The sequence below is a fragment of the Sorex araneus genome, chromosome 2 (assembly GCF_027595985.1).
Source record: "Sorex araneus isolate mSorAra2 chromosome 2, mSorAra2.pri, whole genome shotgun sequence".
Lineage (NCBI taxonomy): Eukaryota > Metazoa > Chordata > Mammalia > Eulipotyphla > Soricidae > Sorex > Sorex araneus.
Window position 1 is genome coordinate 200,505,228 of NC_073303.1, and position 23,663 is coordinate 200,528,890.

The following is a 23,663-nucleotide window of genomic DNA, read 5'->3' on the forward strand; positions in this document are numbered from 1 at the left end:
CAGCCGCCTCCTGTCGTGTGCGTCCCATTGCTCGCCAGTTGAAGTGTGTGTGTGTGGGGGGGGTCTTGCGGCAGTCTCATGGGGCGCCCCAGGGAAGGGAAGTCTTTGGCATCTGAGGAGTCCGGCTTGGGGGCTTTGGGCACTTCGGCGCCAGGATCAGGTTGTCCTTCGGGGCTCAAGGACAGGTGTGAGTTCAGTTCACGAGGTGGGTCCTTTAGCCCAGACGGTGCAAAGTGTCTACTGGTTTAGGCCAAAGGGGGACTTTTCTTTCGGGGGGGCATCACACCCGGCAATGCTCGGGTTACTCCTGCCTCCGCACTCCTGGCGGTGCTCGGAGACCACAGGGGATGCTGGGAATCGAACCTGGGTCGGCCACGTGCAAGCCAGACGCCCTCCCCACCGTGCAGTCACTCTAACCCAAAAGGGAGACATTTTGTTAAATAAACCAAGTTGGTTGGGGTTTATCTTCTTCGGATTTTGTTTTTGGTTTTTTTTGGGGGGGGTTGTTTGTTTTTTTGTTTGTTTTGTTTTGTTTTTGGCTCTTTGGGTCACACCCAGCCACAGAGGTTCCTCCTGGCTCTGCACACAGGAATTAATCCTGGCGGTGCTCAGGGGACCATATGGGATTCGGGTATTGCACCCATTTCCCTTTACATGGAAAACAACAGATCTTTGCTACCATGCTCAGAAGTTAGGAGTATCCCGCTGCACTGATGGCTGCTATAACAAAGGGTTTTCACCACACCGAGTACATTTGGGGACACTTGTACCATATTATACATGATGTGGTCACAAATAGGACATTTTAAGTGGTACAGCTGTAGAATCCTGGCTTTGGGGTAAGTGGGTATTTATTAAGACACAAAGCATTCACCTTTAAGGATAAACTAAAAAGTCGAATTTCGTGACAATCAAGAACTGTCACATTTACACTGAGCAAACATGCAAGAAGCAGGGCTGAGGAGGGTTGCAGAGGGTCGGGTGTTTGCCTTAACACGTGGTCAGCTCCAGCTAGATGTCTGGCACCCCAAACAGCCCCAAGCACCACCAGGAGTGATGCCTTGGACACAGCTGGCTGTGGCCGAGCCTGTCCCCCTCCCCAAAACAAGACCAACTGCAAGAAAGTATTCACAGTGAGGGCCTCCAGAAAACACTTTTTCATAATGAGTTCAAAGTTACATATTTAAAATGAAAAAAGTAGACACTTGACAGTTATTCGGATATTTATTCAGCATTTTGATATCATAGATGCCCACAGGGAAATACAAATTTAAGCCACCATGAGATCCTACTAGATCCTCTGCAGACTGGCCGTGACCCTGCAGGCTGCGACCAGGGCTCCCCATGAGGGTGGAAACGGATCCCATCATGTTAACTGCTGACGAAAGTGCTCGAACCCAAGTCCACTTAAATGCACGCATCTGTATGGGTGTCTGCATAGCGCCTCCAGAGAAATGACTGGATGCTTGTCAGCAGTAGGTGGACAGCCTGCTCATTCTTGCCGTGGACACTGGCCACCATAGGGGGGAGCGGCCACTCCACCGCCAGGGAGACAGAATCCAGGTTCGTGTGTCAGTTTCCAAAGCAGAACGTGGCCAGCAGGGGAGGTCGCACGGCTACCTGTGGGGTCATGCTCACCGCGGACACGAGTGGCCTGCCATGCCTGCAAGGCTGTGGGGATGTTGGGTACCTGAGTGGCGCTTACCTAAATCCGTGCATGGTCACGGTGGGTGCCTTTGGGGACACGGCTTGGACTGGAGCGTCTGTCTGCCTTTGCTCAAGACCCTCCTGTCCTTGGGTGCGAGCCCCTGCAAGGCCAGCAGCCACCACCGAACACTGCACTTGTCTCGTTTGCATCAAAAGGAAACACAAGCAAACGCCAAAACCAAGGAGGCTGGAGTGATAGCACAGCGGGGAGGGCGTTTGCCTTGCACTCGGCTGACCCAGGTTCAATTCCCAGCATCCCCTCTGGTCCTCTGAGCACCACTAGCAGTGATTCCTGAGAGTCAGGAGTAACCCCTGTGCATCCCCGTGTGTGACCCAAAAAGCCAAAACAAAAAAAAAAAAAAATGCTGAAACCACGGGCTGGAGCAATAGCACAGCCTTTGCCTTGCGCACGGCCGACCCGGGTTTGATTCCCAACATCCCATAGGGTCCCCTGAGCATCGCCAGGTGTGACCCAAAAAGAAAAAAAAAATGCTGAAACCAAACAAATGTGAGCCTGGCCCCAGGGGCCCGGGAGGCCACACCCCTGAACTTCCACAAGCCCCCTCCCCTCGGAACCCTTCTGTGTGTCCTCTTTGGGCGTTAACTCCTGCAGCCCCTCCAGGGACCTGCTAGCCAGTGGCCTTCTGGGAGCTGCCCTGGTAGGCATGAGGAACCCTGGAACTAATGACAAGTGATGTTGCTGCTAAGTCCAGCCACACTCTCAAGGGCGCCTTGTCGCAGGCCCCTGGCAGGTACGACCTGTTCCGCCATCTGACGGGGCGTGGGACACCACACCGCCCCAGGAACGGCTCTGGGGTTTTCGGGCGTTTCTGGGAACCGTGAAGAACAGAATCCTATCAGGATGCAGCGAGGCAAATTACATCAGAGATGGACAGTGACTTCGACAGCGCTGCTCCACGGTGACCCCTGATTGGAGGTCGAGCTCCCGTCTCGTCTCTCTAGGGGGAGAACCACACGGGAAGCCCTGGGCACGGCCGTCACACGGTGGCTTTCTCGGCTGTGGGCGGAGGGCTGCCTTGTTTGGAGCCACACTTACCCTCGACTCAGGGAACCACCTTTGGGACCCCCGGGGAATAAACAGGGTCAGCCATGAGACTGGAGTGATAGCACAGCGGGTAGGGCGTTCGCCTTGCACGCGGCCAACCCGGGTTCGAATCCCAGCATCCCATATGGTCCCCTGAGCACCGCCAGGAGTAATTCCTGAGTGCATGAGCCAGGAGTGACCCCTGTGCATCGCCGGGTGTGACCCAAAAAGCAAAAAAAAAAAAAAAAAAATGTAAACAGAGTCAGCCGTGGACCCTAGCGAGTGCCTGAGCACTGCCCTCTGGCCCCGGCTGTGGTGGAATTCCCCACCACACACACACACACACACACACAGTTCCTCTTCTTGCCGGACCCCACCGTGCTGAGGGCTTATTCCTGGCACACACACACACACACACACACACACACACACACACAGAGTTCCTACACACACACACACACACACACACACAGAGTTCCTACACACACACACACTCAGACACACACACACACACACACACACACACGAGTTCCTCTTCTTGCCGGGCCCCACCGTGCTGAGGGCTTGTTCCCGGCTCATGGCTCACACCTGGCAGGCTCAGGGTACGGGGTGCTGGGGATTGAATCTGGGTGGGCCACGTGTCAGGCCCACCCACTGTACCCAAACATTTGCCTTTCCTGACCCTAGCAAAGGGGACGGGCTGTCACCCCTTCAGACCAAGAGACGGCCGGTAACTGAGGGCCCACAAGCCCTTCCCAGGGCGACCCAGCTTGGCTGGCCCAAGGCCTTCCCGAGCCTGCTGCCGCTGCCCTGGCGCCCCCCTCTCCCGCCACCTGGGAGGAAGGTTCTCCTCCCCTGAAAGGCTTAGCTGCGCTTCCTCCATCTGACTGCCCAGTCTGGAGCCCGTAATCCAGATGTACCTTCCTGCCCCGGTGGGAGGCGCAGGGCCCCAGCAGCAGCGGACAGCTATGGGGAGGGCAGCGGCCCGCCCCTGGGCCTGGTGGGGGTGGGGGCAGCGGGCTGGAATGGGCCCCCCCATCTTGCCCTGACCCTTCCTGGGGCGTGGCGGGTGTGGACTGGCGGGGGGCGTGCCCAGCACTTGAAAGGGAAACGCTGGCTCTTCCTGACACGCGCTGCCGTGTCCAACAGAGTGGGCCTGTTCCGGCAAGTACCTTGGGGCCGGCTGAATAGCCCCTCTGTCCGCTAGCCCCTCCCGGCCCCCGCTCCGCCTTTCAAGTCCCGTCTAAAGGCCCCGGCCCAGCCCCTCCAGCCCCCTCTCTCGGCTTCTGTTTATTTGGTGTGATAGAAAGGTCTTAATTTAGATCTCCCTGCTGCCAGTTCCAAGAAATCTGCCGCCCGCTCCAAGCGCCGTGTCCTGAAGTGGCACCTCATTCCAGCGGGCGGACGGCAGCTCCCGAAAGAGCCGGCCTGGAACAAGCCGGCATTGTGCGGCTGGGCGCCGGCACCAGCCCGGCCCTGCCTTTCACGGGGGCCCCTTTGGGGGCCACGCCGTGTCCTCCCACCAGGGGCTCAGGCTGCACGGCCCCCGCTGTGGCCGGGAGGGGCAAGGCTGGCCAGCCGGGACCCCTCTGTCCGGGGAGGGCACCTTGTGCCCCCTTTCCACGAGCCACACGGCCATGCAGTCTGCTGGGCTGCAGAAGCCCACCGTGCCCACGGCCACCCGGGAGCCCGAGCAGTAGTCCTGCGGGGAGGGCGCGGGCGGCCTCTAGCCGGCCCCCTCAAAAAAATATCTTCGTTTCGCCAGGTTTTTAAAAAATTAATGTGTTCAGTTTTTTTTTTTTCTTTTTGGGTCACACCCAGCGTTGCTCAGGGGTTCCTCCTGGCTCTGCACTCAGGAATTATTCCTGGTGGTGCTCGGGGGACCCTTTGGGATGCCGGGGATTGAACCCAGGTTGGCCTTGTGCAAGGCAAACGCCCTACTCCCGTTGTCGGCGGGAGCGATAGCACAGCGGGTAGGGCGTTTGCCTTGCACGCGGCCGACCTGGGGTTTGATTCCCAGCATCCCATAGGGTCCCCCGAGCACCGCCGGGGGTAATTCCTGAGTGCAGAGCCAGGAGTAACCCCTGAGCATCGCTGGGTATGACCCAAAAAGAAAAAAAAAATTTAACTGAATCACAGTGAGATATACAAACTTGTTCATGATTGGGTCTCAGTCATACAGTGCTCCAACACCTGTCCCTTCACCGTACACTTCCTATGACCAGTGTCCCCAGTCTCTCTCCCACCCCCACCCCACACTGCCTGCCTCTATGGTGATCTCTCCCTCTCTCTCTCTTCCCCCCGCCCCCACCCCTCTGGGGCCTTATGGTTTGCAATACAGATACTGAAAGATTATCATGCACATCCCTTTACCCACTTTCAACACTCAGTCCTGTCCAAAATAATCATTTCCGTCTATTTGCCTCATACTGGTCCCTTCTCTATCCTAACTGCCCTTCGCCCCCCACACCTGCTTGTGGCGGCTTCCCACCACTGACCAGACCCCAGGCCCCTGTTCTGCCACGCCGGGTGTTGATGGGTCACCGTCCAGGTGTGGGTGCTGTTCTAGGTTCTGGAGCAGAGGCGGAGGCTCATGGCGCCTCACCTGAGGGAGACGGTGGAGTCAGCTCTGCCCGTCGGAGGGAGCCGGGGGCTGGGAGCGTGTGCTCCCTGCGGGAAATGGTCCAAGGAAGGTCACCTGGGGACCCAGCAATACACAGGGGGGTTACTCCTGGCTCTGCACTCAGGGATTACTTCCTGGCAGTGCTCAGGGGACCCTATGGGATGCTGTGAATCAAACCCGGGTCGGCCGCGTGCAAGGCAAACGCCCTACGCACTGTGCTATCGCTCCGGCCTCCACTTATGTCGGATTTTTTAAATCCTGTTCATCGTTCTGTGTACCGGGGCCTCAGCGCGGGTGGGCAGGTGTTTCCCTTGCCCGCTGCTAACCCAGGTCCGGGCACCGCCAGGGCACCTCAGCTCAAAGTCAGGAGCTTCGAGAGAGCATCAGGGAGTGCGGCCCAGAGCGGCCGGACAGACGTGCAGTCCTGTGCTGTCCCCGGGGCTCACGCATGTCCATATCCAACATGCCCGACACCTCGGCTCCCTTGGGAATATGGCGGAGTGGTGCTCATTTCTCAGGGATAGCCATCCCCGAGGGCGGGGAATAAGCCTGGTGGGATGACAGTGTGGGATGACAGTGGTGGTGACTGCTTCTGTCTGGGGTTTGTTTTCTTTTTTTGGGGGGTGGGGTACACACAGTGGTGCTCAGGATCTACTCCTGGCTCTGTGCTCGGTGATCACAGTGGGACTCGGACCAGACGGGGTGCTGGGGCTGGAACCCAGGTCCCCCGCATGCAAGGCAAGCACCCTCCCTTATATTGTCGCTCGGGCCCCTCATGAGAACTGCTTCAACCTTAAAACGGCTTAAGGTCCACCAGAAAGTCCACCCTCCACGCCCCTTTTTGGTCCTCCTGATTACTCTCGTGACGGTGGGTGCCGATTCCCTGCTGGCCCGGGTCTGGTGACTTTCCGTCGAACGCCAGACAGTGTGACTTGGCCTCGCCCTCCAGATAGTTTCTGTGCCTAGAAGTGTTCCGGATCTTTGCGGTGCAATGAAGTTCCTTGGAAGCAGTTTGGTACTTTTATCATTTGTGTTAAAATTAGTTGAGAGGGGTGTGGATTTTAGTCTGGGGCAGGCTTTTCCCTCCGGGGCTGAAGCCAGTCCTGAGTATTCTCTCCCACGCCTTGTGACAAGCCTTTGTGTCCTGGCCATTGGGACGGCCCGTTGCTGGAGAGGACGGGCTGTGAGCAACGCCTCTTCTATTTTCCCTTTCTTGGTACTCACATCTCTGTGGAGGGAGACTCCGGAGCCCTCTGTGACCTCCCTAGAGTGCTCTTTCTCCCTTTCTACTTTTTCTTTGTGCCATACCCAGCAGTGTTCAGGGGCTATTAGGAGAACACGTGGCACCATGGACCCAAACTCTTGAGTTTTTTGGGTTTCTTTTTTTTTTTTTTCCTTTTTGGGTCACACCGATGCAGAGGTTCCTCCTGGCTCTGCACTCAGTAATCACTCCTGGGGGTGCTCAGTGCTCGGGGGACCACATGAGGTGCTGGGAATTGAACCTGGTGGGCCGCATGCAAGGCAAACGCCCTCCCCGCTGTGCTATCACTCCAGCCCTTTCAACCCCCAGTTTGTTTCTTCAGTTCCAGGACACCCCCTCACCCCCACGGGCTTCGCTGGGGTGTGGGATGGAAACGGCAGGCAGTGTGCGGGTCGCCCTCTGACCCTGCCGTGTCTTCCCTGAGCCCCGCTGTCCGCCTGTTTCCTGGCGGTGGGTGCAGCTGGCCCGTGCCTCTCAGCAGCCATCACTGTAGCTGACCCCCGTGTGGCGCGTGGCTGTAAGACCTGTGACGCCGGCCCGGGCCAGTCCACGCGGGGAGGTTCCCACTTGCTTTGCGTGCCGTGGTGGCTGGCACCCTGGCCTCTGAAGCATGGATGGTCCCCTGCCTGGTGTGACAACACCCCCCGCCCCCCCCCAAAAAAAAAAAACCCACCCCTTCTCTCAGTAAACCAAACCTGAGTCCGTGCGTGGCACCTGTGCCTTCCCCCTGGAGTGTGTGGGCTGACGCACGGCGACCCTTCAGAGCGGTGGGCAAGTTCTTACGAGAGGGCTCAGGCCCTCCCGGCGCTGTGACGGGCCCTGGCCTTTGGGGGCCGCCCCGCTCTCCGGCAGCCCTGTGAGGTGGGGCCGCCCGAGGAGGGCCGTGGTCCTCTCCTGATGGCCGTGCCTGTCCAGATCCCCGACCGCCTCCCATGGCCCATGACATGTGCAGTTCTTTCTTCAGTGAAGCAAAATGTTTGTTTCATTCGCTGTGAAATTACAAAGTTATTCATGACTGTTTCAGGAATACAATGTTTCCATGCCAGGCCCTTCAGCAGTGTCCACTTCCAGCTGCCTCCCACCCACCTGGCTGCTTCTACCAGAGGCACTTTTCTCTTTCTTCTTAAAAAACAAACAACAACAACAGAAAACACAACTAAGCTTTTGCACTCTGGCTCAGTCTTTTTTTTTTTTTTTTTGCTTTTTGGGTCACACCCAGCGATGCTCAGGGGTTACTCCTGGCTTTGCACTCAGGAATTGCTCCTGGCAGTGCTTGGGGGACCATATGGGATGCCGGGGATCGAACCCAGGTCGGCCGCGTGCAAGGCAAACGCCCTACCCGCTGTGCTATCGCTCCGGCCCTCTGGCTCAGTCTTGTTTGCCAAGTTTCCCACCTGACCCGTGGCCCCTTCCAGCACTGCCTCCCCCTCCCCCTCCCCCTCGAGCTTCCCTCCCCCCCAGGGGCTGTTTCCCACTGAAGGCCAGCGCGTTCCTTCTCGGCTTCCCTTGCCTTGGCTATTGGTTATTCCACAATTCTGTTTCTTCATAACCTCGGAAGCAAGAAAGCTTTGGGGTTTTTGTTCGGGGCCACACCTGGCAATGCTCAGGGCTCACTCCTGCCTCTGTGCTCAGGAATTACTACTCCTGGTGGTGCTGTGGGGATGGTATGGGATGCCGGGATCGAACCCGGGTCAGCAAGGCCAACGCCCTTCCTGCTGCACTGTCTCACAGCCCCAGAAACAAGATAGTTTAGGGGAGAGAGAGGAAGTATGTGCTCGAGAGAGACCACGGGCTTCTCCGGAGTGGGACAGTGCGGGGAGGGCTGGGAGCTCACTCCCCGGCACCACCTGGAGCACTGAGAAGGGAGCAGCCCCTGAAGCCTCCCAGGTGTGGCCCCCAGCTCCAGGCAAACAACAGAAGGGAAATGGCAGCACCAGCATCACCCAAGACCACCTACAGAATACTTCATCTTGCTGCTGCCTACTGGTGAGAAGCTGCAACACTCCCCCAAAGAGAGGAGCCACACGGGTGTCCCTGACACACTCACCCGGCGGCACGCACAGCTGGGCCGGTTGGGACTAGGGAAGCAGCAGCCTTCAGATCGGAGACGGAGAGTGACGCTGTCTGCTCAGACACAGCCACGCACGGGGAGACCCCATCTCCCCAGCCCCCTAAAAGGCCTACCAGGAGCCAAGAGATAGTGCAGCGGGTAGGACACTTGCCTGGCACACAGCCGACCCGGGTTCGATCCCTGTCACTCCATATGGTTCCCACAAGCACCTCCAGGAGTGACCCCTGAGCACCGCTGGGTACAGCCCCAAACCAAAAGAGAAGTGAAGGCTTGGGGCTGGAGCGATAGCACAGCGGGTAGGGCGTTTGCCTTGCACGCGGCTGACCTGGGTTCGATTCCCATCATCCCATATGGTCCCCCGAGCACCACCAGGAGTAATTCCTGAGTGCATGAGCCAGGAGTAACCCCTGTGCATCGCCGGGTGTGACCCAAAAAGTAAAAAAAAAAAAAAAAAAAAAGAAGAAGTGAAGGCTTACTAGACGGAATAAAGTATGGCTGCTGCTCAGAACACTTAGATCTGTATTTTTTTTTATTTTGGAGGTCACACCTGGTGATGCACAGGGGTTACTCCTGGCTCTGCACTCAGGAATTACTCCTGGCAGTGCTCGGGGGACCATATGAGATGCTGGGAATCGAACCCGGGTCGGCCGCGTGCAAGGCAAACGCCCTACCCGCTGTGCTATCGCTCCAGCCTCCAGATCTGTATTGTTGAGGTGCTACTAGTGTGACCGTTTGTGGCTGACGGAAGTCACTGCACCTCCCCCGCTGTCCTGTCATCATGTCACTCAAGTCCCCTCCCCCACTGCTCGGGGACCTCAGCCCTGAAGTCACGTCCAAGGGTTGGTTCCCTCCAGCACCGTCTCCTCGCTTTGCTTCTCTGCACACGAGAGGGGGTGAGATCACCCGTGTTTGTCCTCAGACTTACTGGCCTGACGGTCCTTCTCCAGAGCTCCGCCCACACTGTCACAGAGGGCAAGGGCTCACCTCTGTGGCAGCCACGGTGCATATGCACCTCGACTTTGGTGGGTTTAGGGCCACACCCAGCGGTGCTCAGGGGTGACTCCTGGCTCTGGGCTCAGGGATCACTCTTGCCGGGGGTCCAAGGGCCATGGGGGGTGTTGGGGACAGAACTCGGGTCAGCCTTGTGCAGGGCAAGCGCCCTCCCCGCTGTGCCAGCCCCGTGAACATCTCCCTCTTGGCTGCCCACGTCCACTTTCTGTGTGTCTTCAGTTTTGGGGCCACACTCATCTGCGGTCGGGGACCATTGCTGGAGGTGCTTTGGGGGATCATGTGGTGTTGGGGATAGAACCCAGGTCTCCCGAGTGCAGAGCCTTCACTCCACACCTCTGGGCTCTCTCCTCAGCCTTCACTTGGGGATGGGATTTGTGTGGGGGCCACAGCGGCAGTGCTCAGGGCTCACTCCTGGCTCTGTGCTCAGGGCTCACTCCCGGCGGCACTCGGGGGGAACCTTCTATATAGCATTCGAAGGTCAAAGCCGGGCTGGCCGCGTGCAGAAGCGCCTTACCAGCTGGACTCTGTCTCCAGTCTCTCATAGTTTTCATCACTTTTCCCTGAACTGGATGCAATGGATCCCTCTGATTTCCGCTGCCTGCTTGCTGCTCTGGCAGCTGCCCACCCGGCCGGGCCCTGTGTCTGGCCGACGTGGGGCGGGCTGCCGGCTGTGGCTGCCGGCTGTTCTCCCCAGGGCCCCTCCTTCCCGCCAGGGTCTGCGCGTTTTTATCACGTCTTGTGGGAAGCTTCCTCTGTGTCTGCGCCTTTCCTGCTGCAGCTCTGAATGGGCGTGAGGGTGGCCGCAGCCTCCGGGTGAGGCGGGAGTGACCAGACTGTCCCCAAAGGTCACTGGCCAGAGGGCAGTAGAGGACATTAGCACGCACCGGGATTCTCTCTCCATGTAAGAGGCCAGCCAGGAGCGTCGCTTCCTCAGATCGAGCACCTGCCCTGGCCACCGGGAGTCCCTTCGCCCCGGGCCTCCATGGGTGACACCGGCTGACGGGAAGAGGCCCCAACCACTCGCACAGGGTGAGGCGAGGGGCCCCGGCAGTGCCCTTCGGGGGAAGCGGATGCCAGCACTGGCCCCAGCCCGGGGCAGAAGGGACACATCACGCCGGGACCCAGGACTACTCGTGTCTACAGACCCTTCCAGAAAACCACCACTCCCCTTGGACCTTGGCTGCTGGCCTTCTCTGCGGCCGGGCAGTTCCTTGGAGGACAACTACAGGGAGTTGAGTCGCACCCACCGGGGACCACTGTCCGGGGGTGGCCTTAGAGGGGAGCAGGGACCCAGGGGACCCTCTCCATACACTTGGGGCGGGGTCACCGAGAGCTCCAGGAGGGGCTGCTGCCTCGAGACCCCAGCACCCCGGCACCCGGGTGCTCAGGGCTTCCCACGTGTTTGGGTCTGTGCCTCCGCCATGTTCCCGGGCAGCAGGGGTGCCAGGGGCTGGGGGGCGCATGGTGCGGTGGTGGGGGACCCCGAGGGTCGCAGTCCTGCTGCCTGTGGCCTGGGGTGGCCGGAAGTCAGAGCATAGCCCGCGTGGCCGCCACAGGGACTGAACCCTGGCCTGAAGGCAGGCGGGTACTCAGGAGGGAAGCCGGGGGAGTCGGGGGGCACAGGCTCTGGGCAGGGAAGCCCAGCCACAGCACAGTGTGGGGCCTCCTGTGTTTTATCTCCGGCACCATCCGGAACCCACATGATTGGGACTGGACTGGACAGCCAGGCCCCGCGGCCTCCCCTTCTGCGCAGCTGACCCCGAGCCTGTGGCAACCGCCCCCAGGGCCGCCCAAGACCCCGACCCCTGGGTGGCAGGAGAGAAGCGAGGCCACCTTGGAGGGGACAGACGGGCGGGGCGGGGCCACGGTTCCAGAGCGGGGCAGGAAGGCACCCTGTGTGTCCCCCGAGCCCGCCAGAAGTGACCTCTGCGCACAGAGCCAGGAACAACCCCTGATACCTCTGGGGGTGACCCCAAAGCCAAAAGGAAAAAAGAAAACTCGTTTAATTGATTGACTCATGAGGCAATACAGAAAATCACAGAGAAATTACGCAGCTGTGGCCCCGGCTTCTCTGCGCTCCCTTCGCTCCTGTTCTCAGACGCGGCGTGGGCCTCAGGACTGTCCCGGGGAGGAAGGGGGGCTCGCGGGACGGTCACAAACCGCTGTACCCGGGGACCCCACGCTACAGGGCTGCGGGGGTAGGCCCAGGGAGCAGGGCTGCCCTCCGGTGCCCCCACATGGCGCGGGGCACGTCCTGGGCCCCGCCTCGCCCCTCTCGAAGCCGGGGTCCTGAGATGTCCCCTCCGGGCCACCCGGCCAGGGCGAGCCTGCACCTCTGGCCCGGGTGCCTCGGGGCGTCGCCGGCGCCTCCTCCTGCCCGCGGCTCCACGGCTACACCCGGCAGAGCTTCAGCGGGAAGTTCTCGGTGATGAGGTGGTCGGCCTGCAGCAGCACCACCACGTTCACCTCAAACTCTGCAAGAGACGGGGTGGGGCCTTAGGGGCGGGCAGCCCCCAGCCCCCTTGCAGGAAGCCAGGGCCAGCGGGGCGGGGCAGTCCGGCCAGGCCCTGTGCCTGAGGCCATCCCCGCAAGCCATCTGCGGGTGGGGAAGAGCCAAGGGCTTACTCGGGAGTCGCCGGGTGCACCCAGGAGCCCTCACAGCCCCGGGGAAGGCGGAGAGGCTGGACCGGGCCCGAGCGCTCACCCACTTTGAAGTTGGTGGTCTCCAGCGTGGGGCAGGTGAAGAGGCGTGGGAAGACCATGTGCAGGGGGATGGGGAGGCCTCGGCACACGTCGCCGGCCGCGATCTGGATGTTCTGGATCTCCGTGGCATCGCGGGCGTAGCCCTCCGCGCACCCTGGCGGCCAGGAGGGCAGGGTGGGCTCAGCATGGCCCCCGGGCCCCCGGCCCCTGGCGCCCCCCGCGGCCTGGGCGCTGGCTCACCACACGTCTCCACGCGCACCAGCTGCAGCTCGATGCTGCGCACGGCCGCCTCCGAGCTCTCCACCACCAGCTCGCCCGTCAGCGGCTGCGTGATGGCGCAGCTGGTGGAGCTGAGGTGGCCCCTGATGAGGAACTTGGGGAGCAGGGCGCGCTGCGGGGGACAGAGGCGACGCTCGGGCTGGGGCACCGGGAGCCGGCGAGGCAGCCAGGCAGGCGGGAAGCCACAGCTCTCCCCGGGACGGGCAGGGACGGGTGGGGTGAGGGGGGCCGCAGGGCGGGCGGCCCGGCGGTGCAGGGGGAGGCTCTGCCCACCGGCACAGCCGACAGCCCCCTTCCCACCCGAGCAGAGAGCAGGCCCGAGGTCGCTACCTCTTTGACGTTCTGTAAGGTCTCAGGGGTGATGGTGAAGTCCACGGGGCTCGGGGTCAACTTCCCCTTCTGCGGCTGAGACGGGGGGGGGGGGACACCGGTCACTGCCCACAGCTGGTCAGGCCTGTCCCCCCGCAGCCCAGGACCTGGGGCGCGTCACACGGGGGCACCCAGCCGGGCCGGTCACATCCCTGCAGGTTGGGGCGTGCTCCGAGGGGTTGGTCCTGGGCCCACGGGTGGCCACAGTGGGGCGGCGGGGGACGGCAGAAACAGAGGAGGGCGGCCTCCCACCCCGCCCGGCCCGCCGCAGCAACTTACGGCCGAGTGGACGATGAACTCACAGGTCTTGGTCAGGTCCTTGGCCAGCAGAGAGCGCCGCATGTCACAGCGCAGAGTGTACTGCAGGGCGGGGACTCGTCAGTCAGTGCTGTGGGGCCCGGGAGGGGGGTGGGGGGGCAGCTGGGTGGACGAACCCGGGAAGCCCCAGAAAAGGCGCGAGGGCCCGTCCCTCCCGCTCTGACAGAACCAACGCCAGGACGGAGACTGTGGGTTTTGGTCTCCCACGTGCCGCTTCAGCCGGCTGGGCCCCGGGGCTCCACAGAGGCGGAGGCAAGGATGGAGCTTCCCCGCCCTGACCGTGCAAGGGAGCCCCGGTGATGCTCAGGGGCCGGGAGTGCGGGCACTGGACCCGGGCCAGCAGCAGCGGGGCTCGTGCCTGCCCTGTGCCGTCCCTCCGGCCAGCCTGCAGCCGCCGGACACATCAGCACAGCAGCTGGTGCACCTCAGGGGGACATGTGGGCGCTGGGGAGGGAGCCCGGGGTGTGCCCACAGCCTGAGCGAGTGCTCTGGAGTCCCTGGGCTGCTGTGATGGTGCCACCTGGGGTCTGAGGGCAGTGCGTGCCACCACTGCCCACTGTGCCGAGCGACCCTGGTTCTCACGAGCACGGGCCCCGGCCGCACCTGGATGCTGACGAACACGCCGTGGTAGGTCTCGTAGAGGACTTTGCCGCCCTTCGCATGCAGGGGGAACTCGAAGGGGATTTCCGTCTTGCCGCTGGGGAACTTGCCCGGCTTCACCATCTCCATGGTGCTGTTGAGGATCTGGATGGGCTGCGACACGGGGGGGGGGGGGGGGCTCACCAGGGAGCCCCCGACACACATGCAAGCTCAAGGGGCAGGGGCGCGAGGGGGACCCGTCCCCTGCTGACCCCACTCGCCAGGGACCCTCCAGAGGCCGAGGCGAGCCAGCAGGGGGGTCAGGGCAGAAAGGCTGGGCGGCAAGCCCTCTCCCCGCCCCCACCCCGCGGAGTGGACGCAGGCGGACACTGACCTTCACGGAGTTGTAGAAGGCCTCGAAGACGCCCACGCTCTTGGCGCTGAGCTGGAGGTTCACGGTGCCCTCCACGGTCAGGGACAGGCCCTGGTGCTGCACCGCGTCCTTCCCGGAGACGACCACCACCCCTGAGAGCACCTCCTGCGGGGGGACGCGCGGGTGAGGACCCCGGGCCCTCAGCTGAGGGGGCTTCCGGCCCACTCTCCGGGAGCCCGCGAGGAGCACCCGGGCGCCAGGCACGGGGAGGGGGCAGGCAGCAGCTGACTCACGGCCAGCAGGGCACCCCAGGGGCACGTCAGAGGGGCGAGTCGATACTGCTGCAGCCCCGCAAGTGTGGCCGGGCCTTGACCAGAGACTCGGGCCAGCTGGCGGCTCGCCTGGGCCCCGAGCAACACCCAGGCTTGCAGGGGGGGGGGGGGGCGGGGCCCCTCCTGGTACCTCTCCTCCCCAGGGCCCACGGGGTCAGTGAGCGGAGGCTGCGGGGAGGGCGTGGGCGTGTGCAAAAGGGGCAGAAGACGTGGCCACGCGCTGGACCCCAGGCGCACAGACGGGACTGGGCACCCGCGCCGTCCTGGCAGTCGCCCTCCGGGACCACGTGCACGGCTAGCCCGAGGGTCAGCGGCCTGGACACGCTCGGGGAAGCGGCCCTGACGGCGGGGACGCCTCCCCCGCCCCGCAGCGCCCTCTGTCCTGAGAGGCCACGGGGGTGCCCAGCCGGGCCCGCCCTGTCCTCACAGGGAACCAGCGGGCAGGCCATGAAGGCCGGTCACGCCTGACCGTCCGCTCGCCCCCGCAGAAGCTGCTCCTGGCTTCCTCGGCAGCACTCAGAGACCCGCCCCAGTGCTGGGGTCTAGCGAGACGCAGGCTTGGTGGGCGCCCACTCGCCCTGCTCCAACAGCCGCGTCCCGCGCAGGGGCCGGGCCTGGGCCAGCCATAGGCATGGCCGCGTCCCTCAGCTGCTGACCATCTTTCCGGACGCCCCCAGCAGCAGGGTGGTGCTGACAGCGACCTCGGGCGCACGCCTTTCTCATCACTGTCCTCTCAGAGCGAGTGAGCGGAGCATGCGCCACACAGCACAGTGCGACAGCCGGGGGCTCGAGCTGCCTTCTGGCCCTGGGAGAGCCGCTGGCCACGGCGCAGTGCGGGCAGGCGGATGGTACGCGTCACCGGGGACAAGCCCCAGCCCCGCGCCACGGCCCTGACAGTCCCTGGGCTCAAACACTCCGGGCAAGGAGCAGGGGGCAGGCGATGGTCTCGGCCAGAAGTCCCACAGCAGCACCCAGCCCAAGGGCGTGGCAGCGAGCCTCTGGGAAGGAAGCCGAGCCTTCCGGAGGGGCCGAGGGGCGCTGCTGATGCTTACCCCAGACGTAAAACCAGGACGTCAGTCTGAGGGCTCGGGTGCAGGAATACCAGATTCAGTTATTATTATTATTATTTTTTTGCTTTTTGGTTCACACCCGGCGATGCTCAGGGGTGACTCCTGACTATGCACTCAGGCATCACTCCTGGCGGTGCTCTGGGTACCCTACAGGATGCCGGGGATTGAACCCGGGTTGGCCGCGTGCCAGGCAGACACCCTCCCCGCTGTGTTATCGCTCTGGCCCTGGAATAGGAGGTTCAAACCCGGTGTGTTGGGTGGTGTCAGAGGTCAGACACCCCGAGACCACTGCAACGTTCTGCGCCCATAAAGACACCTGGAATTCAGCTGTCCTGGACGCCCGCGCTGGTGGCACCGAGAACAAGGACGCCGGTTCCGCTCCTGACGCGGGCGAGGCCCGGGCCGCAGGCTGTCCCAGGGCTGCGATCCCCGAGCACGGGCCACGCGGCCACTGCAGGACGGGGGCAGGGCCAGGAGTGTCCTGGGCAGCACCGGATGCGACACAAAACTAATCAACAACGACTGCTCCGTGAGCCAGCCGCTGGCACGTGAGGAGCGACCCCCACAGCCTCGGGCAGGAATGCGGGGCCACACGAGAGACTCGGGCCACTCTTCCTGGGAGCCCCGGAGGCGGAGGCGGACGGAACAGTGCTCCTCACCCCTCACCCTTTGGGGAGTGATCCGAGACATACGGCTGGAGGGACACCACATGTCTTTTGTTTGTCAGGTTTCTGGTGGTTGGGCCCCACCCGCTGTGCTCAGGGACCCCTCCTGGGGGCTCAGGTGCTGGGATGGAACCCGGGTCATGTACAGTCGCCTTATCACCTCCCACTCTCCTGGGCCCACTGTGCACTTTTGTTTTTCTCTTTTTGGGTCACACCCAGCGATGCTCTGGAACCACTCCTGGCAGTGCTGGGGGACCATGTGGGATGCCGGGGATTAAATTCGGAACTCGGGTCTGCCGCTTGCAAGGCAAACGCCCTCCCCGCTGTACTATCGCTCCGGCCTCTCACTGTGCTTTTTAAATTACAACAGTTGGTGCTGGGCTCGAGGGGACGCCCTGGGCGGGAGTACAGGCTCCGAGGGCAAGAATCCTGGGTCTGACCCCTTGGCCCAAACACTGCCAGGAGTGGCCCCAGCGCTAAGTGTGTGGCCCCCGCACCCCCAATGAAACCGTCACTGCCCCTAGATGACTGGAGAAGGATTTCAGCCCGTGGGACAGCCAGGGGCAGCCTTGGGGGACACGCCGTCTTGCTGGCCCCGAGGGCCATGCTGTGACACGGCCCGCCCAGAGGGGTCCCCTGCTCACACACGCCTCCAGGGTGCCCCACAGAACCTGAAGCTAAGAACACTGGGCACGGGTGTGAAGGAGCCCCTGGGCCAGTGAGGGTTGGGGCGGAGAGGGCCGAGCTGACAACAGCAAAGGCGGCCAGAGCCTGCTGCGAAGGCAGCTGCTGAGCAAGGCGGCGAGAGGACGGCGAGGACGGGGGCAGGGAAGAGCAACGGGGTCCTCGGCCCCGGGGGGAGAGGGGGGCTGTCTGCAGAGAGCGGCCGGCTAAGGGGCCTCACAGGGTCGCCCCCCATAAACCTGCCTGTGGCCTGTGGACAGGACCCGGGGGCCGGTCACCCCAGCAATTGGGGGGGGGGAGACAACATCTTCCAGGTCTCAGCTCACGGGGACAGTGAGGCCAGAAACAGCTGAATCCTGGACTGGTCAAGGTCAGGGCTGGACGGGAGAGTCAAGGTCGAGGGCGCAGACTCTAGACTCAGGGGCTGGGGGCTCAAGGGCAGGGACTAGAGGGGCTCAAGGTCAGGAGCAGACAGGGCACTCCGCTGAGGGGGCCGGGGTGGGGGCAGCCTGCAGAGGCCTGGAGGCCCCGGGCCGAGGGCAGGACCACGCCCGCCCGCAGGAAGGGGAACTGCCAGACTCCAGAGCATCTCCGGTGACGCAGGGCCCTAAAAATAACTCAGCCTGCAGGGGACACAGGGCGAGGGCCTAGAGACGAGCTGACTGTCCCCTGAGCACCCAGGCCCCGGGCACAGGGCACTGATGGCTCAGCACCTCTCTTTGGGGGGGTCACAGTACAAAAGTGACCTGTGTATGCCACCCGCTGTGGCCCACCCCCGCCCGTCTCCCTGCACCCCTCCGTTCACGCCTGTCCCTGGGGCTGTGCGGGCCTCTTCACCCAGCTCACAGTGCCCAATCCTTAGGCTTGCAATCTCTCACATTAGGGAAGCGCCCAGAGGACTGAGGAGGGGAGAGGAGGCCAGGCAGCCCTGCGGGTAAGGAACGGGGGCGGGTGCTGGGTAAAGAATTCAGTGGGGGGTGGAGCGGGTTTGCTTGCACAGGGCCCACCTGGGTTCGATTCCCAGCATCCCATATGGTCCCCCGAGCACGGCCAGGAGTAATTCCTGAGTGCAGAGCCAGGAGTAACCTCTGAGCATCACCAGCTGTGACCCAAAAAGCAACACAAACAAACAAAGAAAAAAAAAACCGTAATATATAGATAGACCAACATGGATTTTGATTAGTTACCAACTTTTGGGGGTGTGGCGGGGAAGACGCACTCAGTGGTGCTCAGGGGTAGCTCTTGGCTGGCTCTGTACTCAGGAATCACTCTTGGAGTGCCCGGGGGACTGTATGTGGTGCTGGGGATTGAACTCAGGTCTTCCGTGTTAACGATTTTTAATATTCTGCCACATCTGTTTTCTCACACAGCACACACTTACGCATACCCTGCGGGTGGCCTACTTATACTCTGCAATGACTTTAGTCCTAAAATCTTTAGCATGTTGGAGTATTGAAGGACCAAGAAGCTAATAGCCAAGAAGCAAATCTCACGCCGGGAAATTCAAGACAAGACACCAGTCATTTCATAGATAAGCCATATTTAAATTCGTTGAAAATGGTGCGTTCGACTTGGTGATCAAATCCCTCATTTAGGGTCTTTTTCCCTAAAAAAAAAAAAAAAAAATCTTCTCCCTTCTATTCACGACATCCTTTTCCGAGACTCCACAATTTCACAGAACGTTCTTCCGCTTTATTTCCGTATGAAGAAGTGTGACCTGACCCGGGTATGACAGTCTGGGCAGGAACGCGACACAGGGGGGGACCCCCCTGGAGCGACAGGACAGCGGGGAGGGGAGGGCGTTTGCCTTGCACGCGTCCGCCCCGGGTTCGATCCCCAGCATCCCACCGGGTCTCCCCAGCACCGCCAGGAGTGATTCCGGAGTGCAGAGCCAGGAACCCCTGACCCAGAAAGCAAAGGATAAAGCAGCAGGACACGGGTGGCGTGGGTCCTCCCGGGTTCGGCAGGGACCCGGGGGCGGGGTGCACGCGCGCCGCTCGCGCCCGCCGGGCTGCAGCAGGCAAGGCCAAGCTCTCCCCGACGGCGGGGGCAGCTCTGCGCGCTGGGGCTGCGCAGGGTGGCGGTGGCGGGGGTGGGGGTGGGGTGGGTGGGCGCCGGCTGGGCCCGTGGCCGCGCCCCTGGGGCCGCCCCGCGTCGAGGAAGCCCTGCAGCGGGCTCCTTCCTGCACCGACGGGAGCCCGGCGCCGGCGCGGGGACCTGCCCTCTGCGCGCGGCGCTGGACAGCCGGGGCCCGCGGCGCGCCCTCCCGCCCTACTACTACTTACCCCGGCATGATAAACCTTGTTGGCCCGCTTAATCTTAATGTCCAGGGACGTGCCCATCGCCGACGCTGGGCGCCCGCGCCACCACTTCCGGCCGCGCCTGCCCGGAGGCCCCGCCTCCTCCCTCCAGGCCCCGCCTCCGTTCTCAAGTCCCGCCCCTTCCCCGAGGCGGAGGCCTTTGTGTCACGTGGCCAGCGGCCCCGCCTTCCTGCTTCCGGCGCAGGGGCGGGCCTTAGCGCAGAGGCCCAGGGGGCGTGTCTCCTTTAGCCTTCCTCCCCCTCCCCGCCTTCTCCCTCCGCCCTCCGGAACAGGCGTGAGGGGCGGGCTCACGGAAGTTCCGCCCCTTCCGCGAAGGCCGCGGCCGGGCCGGAAACACCTTCCCCGAGTTCGTCTCGGGCGGGAGGGGCGGGGGAGGGGAGCGCTTTCCCGGCGTGCCCCGCGGTGGCGGGCGCTGCCCGCGCTCCCGTCGGGCTTTGCGGCGCGGGGGGCAATGTGCCCGGGCGCGGGCTCCGGGGCTTTGGTAGGGGAAGGCCCGCGCGCCGCCCCAACCCACCTCCCCGCGCCCCCCCGCGGGCCCCTGTCCACGCCCCGCCTTTTCCCCCCCGGGCCGGCGGCCCCGAGTGCTGGGCTCCCCGCGGCCTGGGCGGGGCCGCGGGGCACCGGCTGTTGCATATTCATGGTCCAGCCCGGACATGCGGGGTCTCCTCTTTCCGGAGCAGACGCGGGGTTGTTGGGGCAGAGGGGGAGGGAGCGCAGGGCCGCGCTGGACGACCCCCTGCTGCGGGGCTGCAAACGGGGGGCCTTCTCGGAGCCCGCCCCCGCCGTGCGCACCGTGGTCTCCCCGCGCCGCGCGGGGCCGGCCTCCCCGGTTGCGTGTGCAAACCCTTTGCTGCATTCCCATCACGCATGACAGCTTCGCGAGGAGTTAGGGTGCCTCCGAGGACGTCAGCGCCGCGGCTGCAGCTGCAGCGGCTTCTTCGCCAGGCGGCGGGGGGGCGGGGGCTGGGGGTGTTTCCCCAGATTTACGCCTCCCTAGCCCGGTAATTCTGGGCCCTCCAGGGCTTTTCCTCGGGGCTCGCTTGGAAATTTCAAAGTCAGCGATTTAAACAGCAAGTCATTCGGGGCCCGGGTAATCGCGGCAGTCTGTTTGCAATTCAAGACGAGGAGCCCACTCCCCCGGGGCTCGCTCCCCCGCGAGGCCGGCCAGCTGTCAATCTCAGCAGACCTGCAGGGAAGAGGGAGTAGAAGCCCCGTCCCGGGAGCCACCGTCTAGGCCCGCTAGCATCAGCAAGACCGCACCGCGTCCCGGCTGTGCGCGGGGCGGGGGGAGCAGTGCACGCGCTTGGGGTCCAGCAGTTTGTTGCTGGTGCCCAAACACCAGCCCGTGATTGGCCCGTTTCCCTCCAATCGCTGCTCTCTGGGATCTTGTCCATCCCTCAACCTGCCCCTGGGGGGATACCACAACTTCCTGCTCCGTTTTCCTGGCAGTTTCCTCTCCTAGCTGGAGGGGAACTCCCAGGTTTGGGGCTGGGGAGGGGGAAGCAGCAATTCTAGCTCTCTGGCGCTCCCTCAGCTGACCTTCCAGGCCGGGCCGCTTCCCAGACAAGCCCTTCGCTGTCCGCCACCGGTTTCTCTTAGATTGCTGGTTTTCTGGCCTACGTCTGAAATTCCTTTAGAAATCCGGGGCCTCTCAGCAGGATGGGGGGAAGCGGGACACAGTGTCAGAGTCCAGCGAGACAGCTCGAAACCACGAGTCTCCTCGGGGGTTACTCCTGGTTCTATTCAGCAGTGACTCATCACTCCTGGCGGTGCTTCGGGGACCATTAGGTGTGCTGAGGATGGAACCTGAGCTGGACGGGTGCAGGGCAAGTGCCCTACCCACCGCACTGTCAGGCCACCCCAGGACTCTTCTAAGAATCCCCTGAGCCCAGATCTCTGTCCTCAAAAGTGCTGACCTGGACAGTGCCCCATGGGGCCCTCCCTCTTCACTCTGCCATCCCTCTCCTCGTTCTTGCTCCCTCCTGAGTTGCAGACCAGGAGAAATAGCAAGACTGTTAACTAGGACATCGAGGAACAGGTTCAGATGCTTACCTGATGCACGGCCCACCTGGGCAGGATCCCAGGCACTGCATCTGACCCCCAGCACCTCCTGGTGTGATCCAATCCTGAGTTCCACCGAAATAAAAAATGCTAACTAGACTGAAAAGCAAGTAGGGAATGGAATTCAATCCCCACTCCCTTCCCCAAAGCCCCAGTGATACCTAGAAAGTGCTACAGGTTTGGATTTTCCTTCCCTTCTCACCAGAACTATTGGTGACCCTTGAACAAGGTGAGGGTTAGCAGTACCCACAACCCCCGTGTGGCTGAAAATCCACGTGAAACTTTAGACTTCCCCAAAACTTAACTTTGGGGCTGGGGAGAGGGAACAGCCAGTTCAGGGCTCAGGGTTCACTCCTAACTGCTCAGGGATCGTTTCTGGAGATGCTTACGGGACCATATGTGGTGCCAAGGGTCAATCAAAGCAGGGTCAGGTGTACATAAGCGAGGCAAGCACCTTACCCCCTGACCCGAGTGTCTCCATAGCCTGCTGTCGGCGGGAGTCCCCACCAGTAAACAGGGACTGTCAACGCTTCCTTTTTAAGGTCAATGCACCTGACATTGTGGTCTTACTGTTACATACTTGTATTTCACTCCTCCAGTTGTAGCTTGTATGGCAACATTTTTTTTTCACCAAAAAAGTGGGGTGCATACATGAAGTCTTATTAAAAAGTGTGTTGGGGGGCTGGAGTGATAGCACAGCGGGTAGGGCGTTTGCCTTGCACGTGGCCAAACCGGGTTCGATTCCCAGCATCCCATATGGTCGTCTGAGCACCGCCAGGGGTAATTCCTGAGTGCAGAGCCAGGAGTAACCCCTGTGCATTGCCAGGTGTGACCCAAAAAGCAAAAAAAAAAAAAAAGTGTGTTGGTATTACTTAGCGTTGTGCATCCCAGAGCCAGAGAGATGGCGGAGCGTAAAGGCATTTGCGTTGCGTGTGGCTGCTTCTCTGTGACCCAGGTTCAGTCTCCGGCATTGCGTATGGTCAGTGGCGCCTGAGCCCTGCTCCCAGCAAAGAGCCAGGAATAGCCCCTGAGCACTGCCAGGTGTGGCCCAACCCCCGCCCCCCAAAATAGTTTATTGCTAAAACTGGTGCAAGCTTAGGGTGCCTAGAATTCTCACGAATCGATGGTTCTGTGGGGGAGGACGTTTTGCAGTGAAATACGGGCAAGCTTGAGAAAACAATTTATGGAGATCTTATGATGTGGATTGTCTTTTTTTTTTTTTTTTTTTTTGCTTTTTGGGTCACACCCGGCCATGCTCAGGGGTCACTCCTGGCTCTACACTCAGGAATTACCCCTGGCAGTGCTCAGGGGACCATATGGGATGCTGGGAATCGAACCCGGGTCGGCCGAGTGCAAGGCAAACGCCCTACCTGCTGTGTTATCGCTCCAGCCCCTGATGTGGATTCTTAAAGGTCTTGCCCTCCTGTCTGCACGGTGAGGCGGGTGAGAAGGCTTGAAACACCCTGGTTTCTGGGTGTATATCCTAATGCTCAGGTCAGGGGTTGGTTTGAGCCACCCCTGGAGGTGCTCGGGGCTAATTCCTGCTTCTACACTCTGGGATCACTCCTAACAGTACCCAGGGGACCAAGTGGGGTGCTGTGGATGGAACCCAGGTTGGCCACATGCAAGGCCAGTGCCTTAACCTGCTGGCCCAGCGCTGGGCTTCTGAAGTTCCGAGGCCACAGGAGGCGTCTGGCTTTCTTCAGCAGCAGCCTGAGCCGGGCCCCCTGAGCCAGCACCCTTTGGGGGACCCGAGGACAGAGCTGGGAGGCCTGCCCAGACTCTTCCTGGGGGGATGGAGGCTGGTGCAGACAAGCTGTGCCCCTCAGACAGAGCTGGATGGAGGCCATGGGCCTTGGCCCTTTGGAACCCTGTGTCTCTCCCTGGCCCACCTAGAGTTCTCCAGGAAGAAGGCACACTGGGGCGTGGGCCTGGAAGGAGCATGGGGGCCCTTCTGTACCCTGAGTTCCAGCCAAACAGTGGCCCAACACCCCCACCCCCCAGTCGCTCAGTTGCTGGGCCACTGAGCAGGTTCACGGACAGTGAGGACTCCCTTCCGGCCTTGGCGCACTTAGTGTCTACGTTTTGAAGCAGCTATATATAGAGCCCAGTAGGCATTTCTGTTCAAAAGGAACGGCCAGTTATGAAAATACAGTGAGAGCAAGGACTCTTTAAAGCAATACAAATAACT

General features: G+C 61.9%; 1 protein-coding gene across 1 annotated transcript; it reads right to left on the bottom strand.

Moving 5' to 3' along the window:
- Positions 1–11,703: 11,703 nt before the first annotated feature.
- Positions 11,704–19,532, bottom strand: VPS26C (VPS26 endosomal protein sorting factor C). The gene is made up of 8 exons (XM_004615323.2): positions 19,376–19,532; positions 14,361–14,504; positions 13,991–14,140; positions 13,349–13,429; positions 13,031–13,105; positions 12,662–12,812; positions 12,423–12,575; positions 11,704–12,192 (listed from the first exon to the last, which is right to left on the bottom strand). Exons 1-8 carry the CDS (start codon positions 19,430–19,432, stop codon positions 12,110–12,112), a joined length of 894 nt encoding a protein of 297 aa, XP_004615380.1. The 5' UTR covers positions 19,433–19,532; the 3' UTR covers positions 11,704–12,109.
- Positions 19,533–23,663: the final 4,131 nt, after the last annotated feature.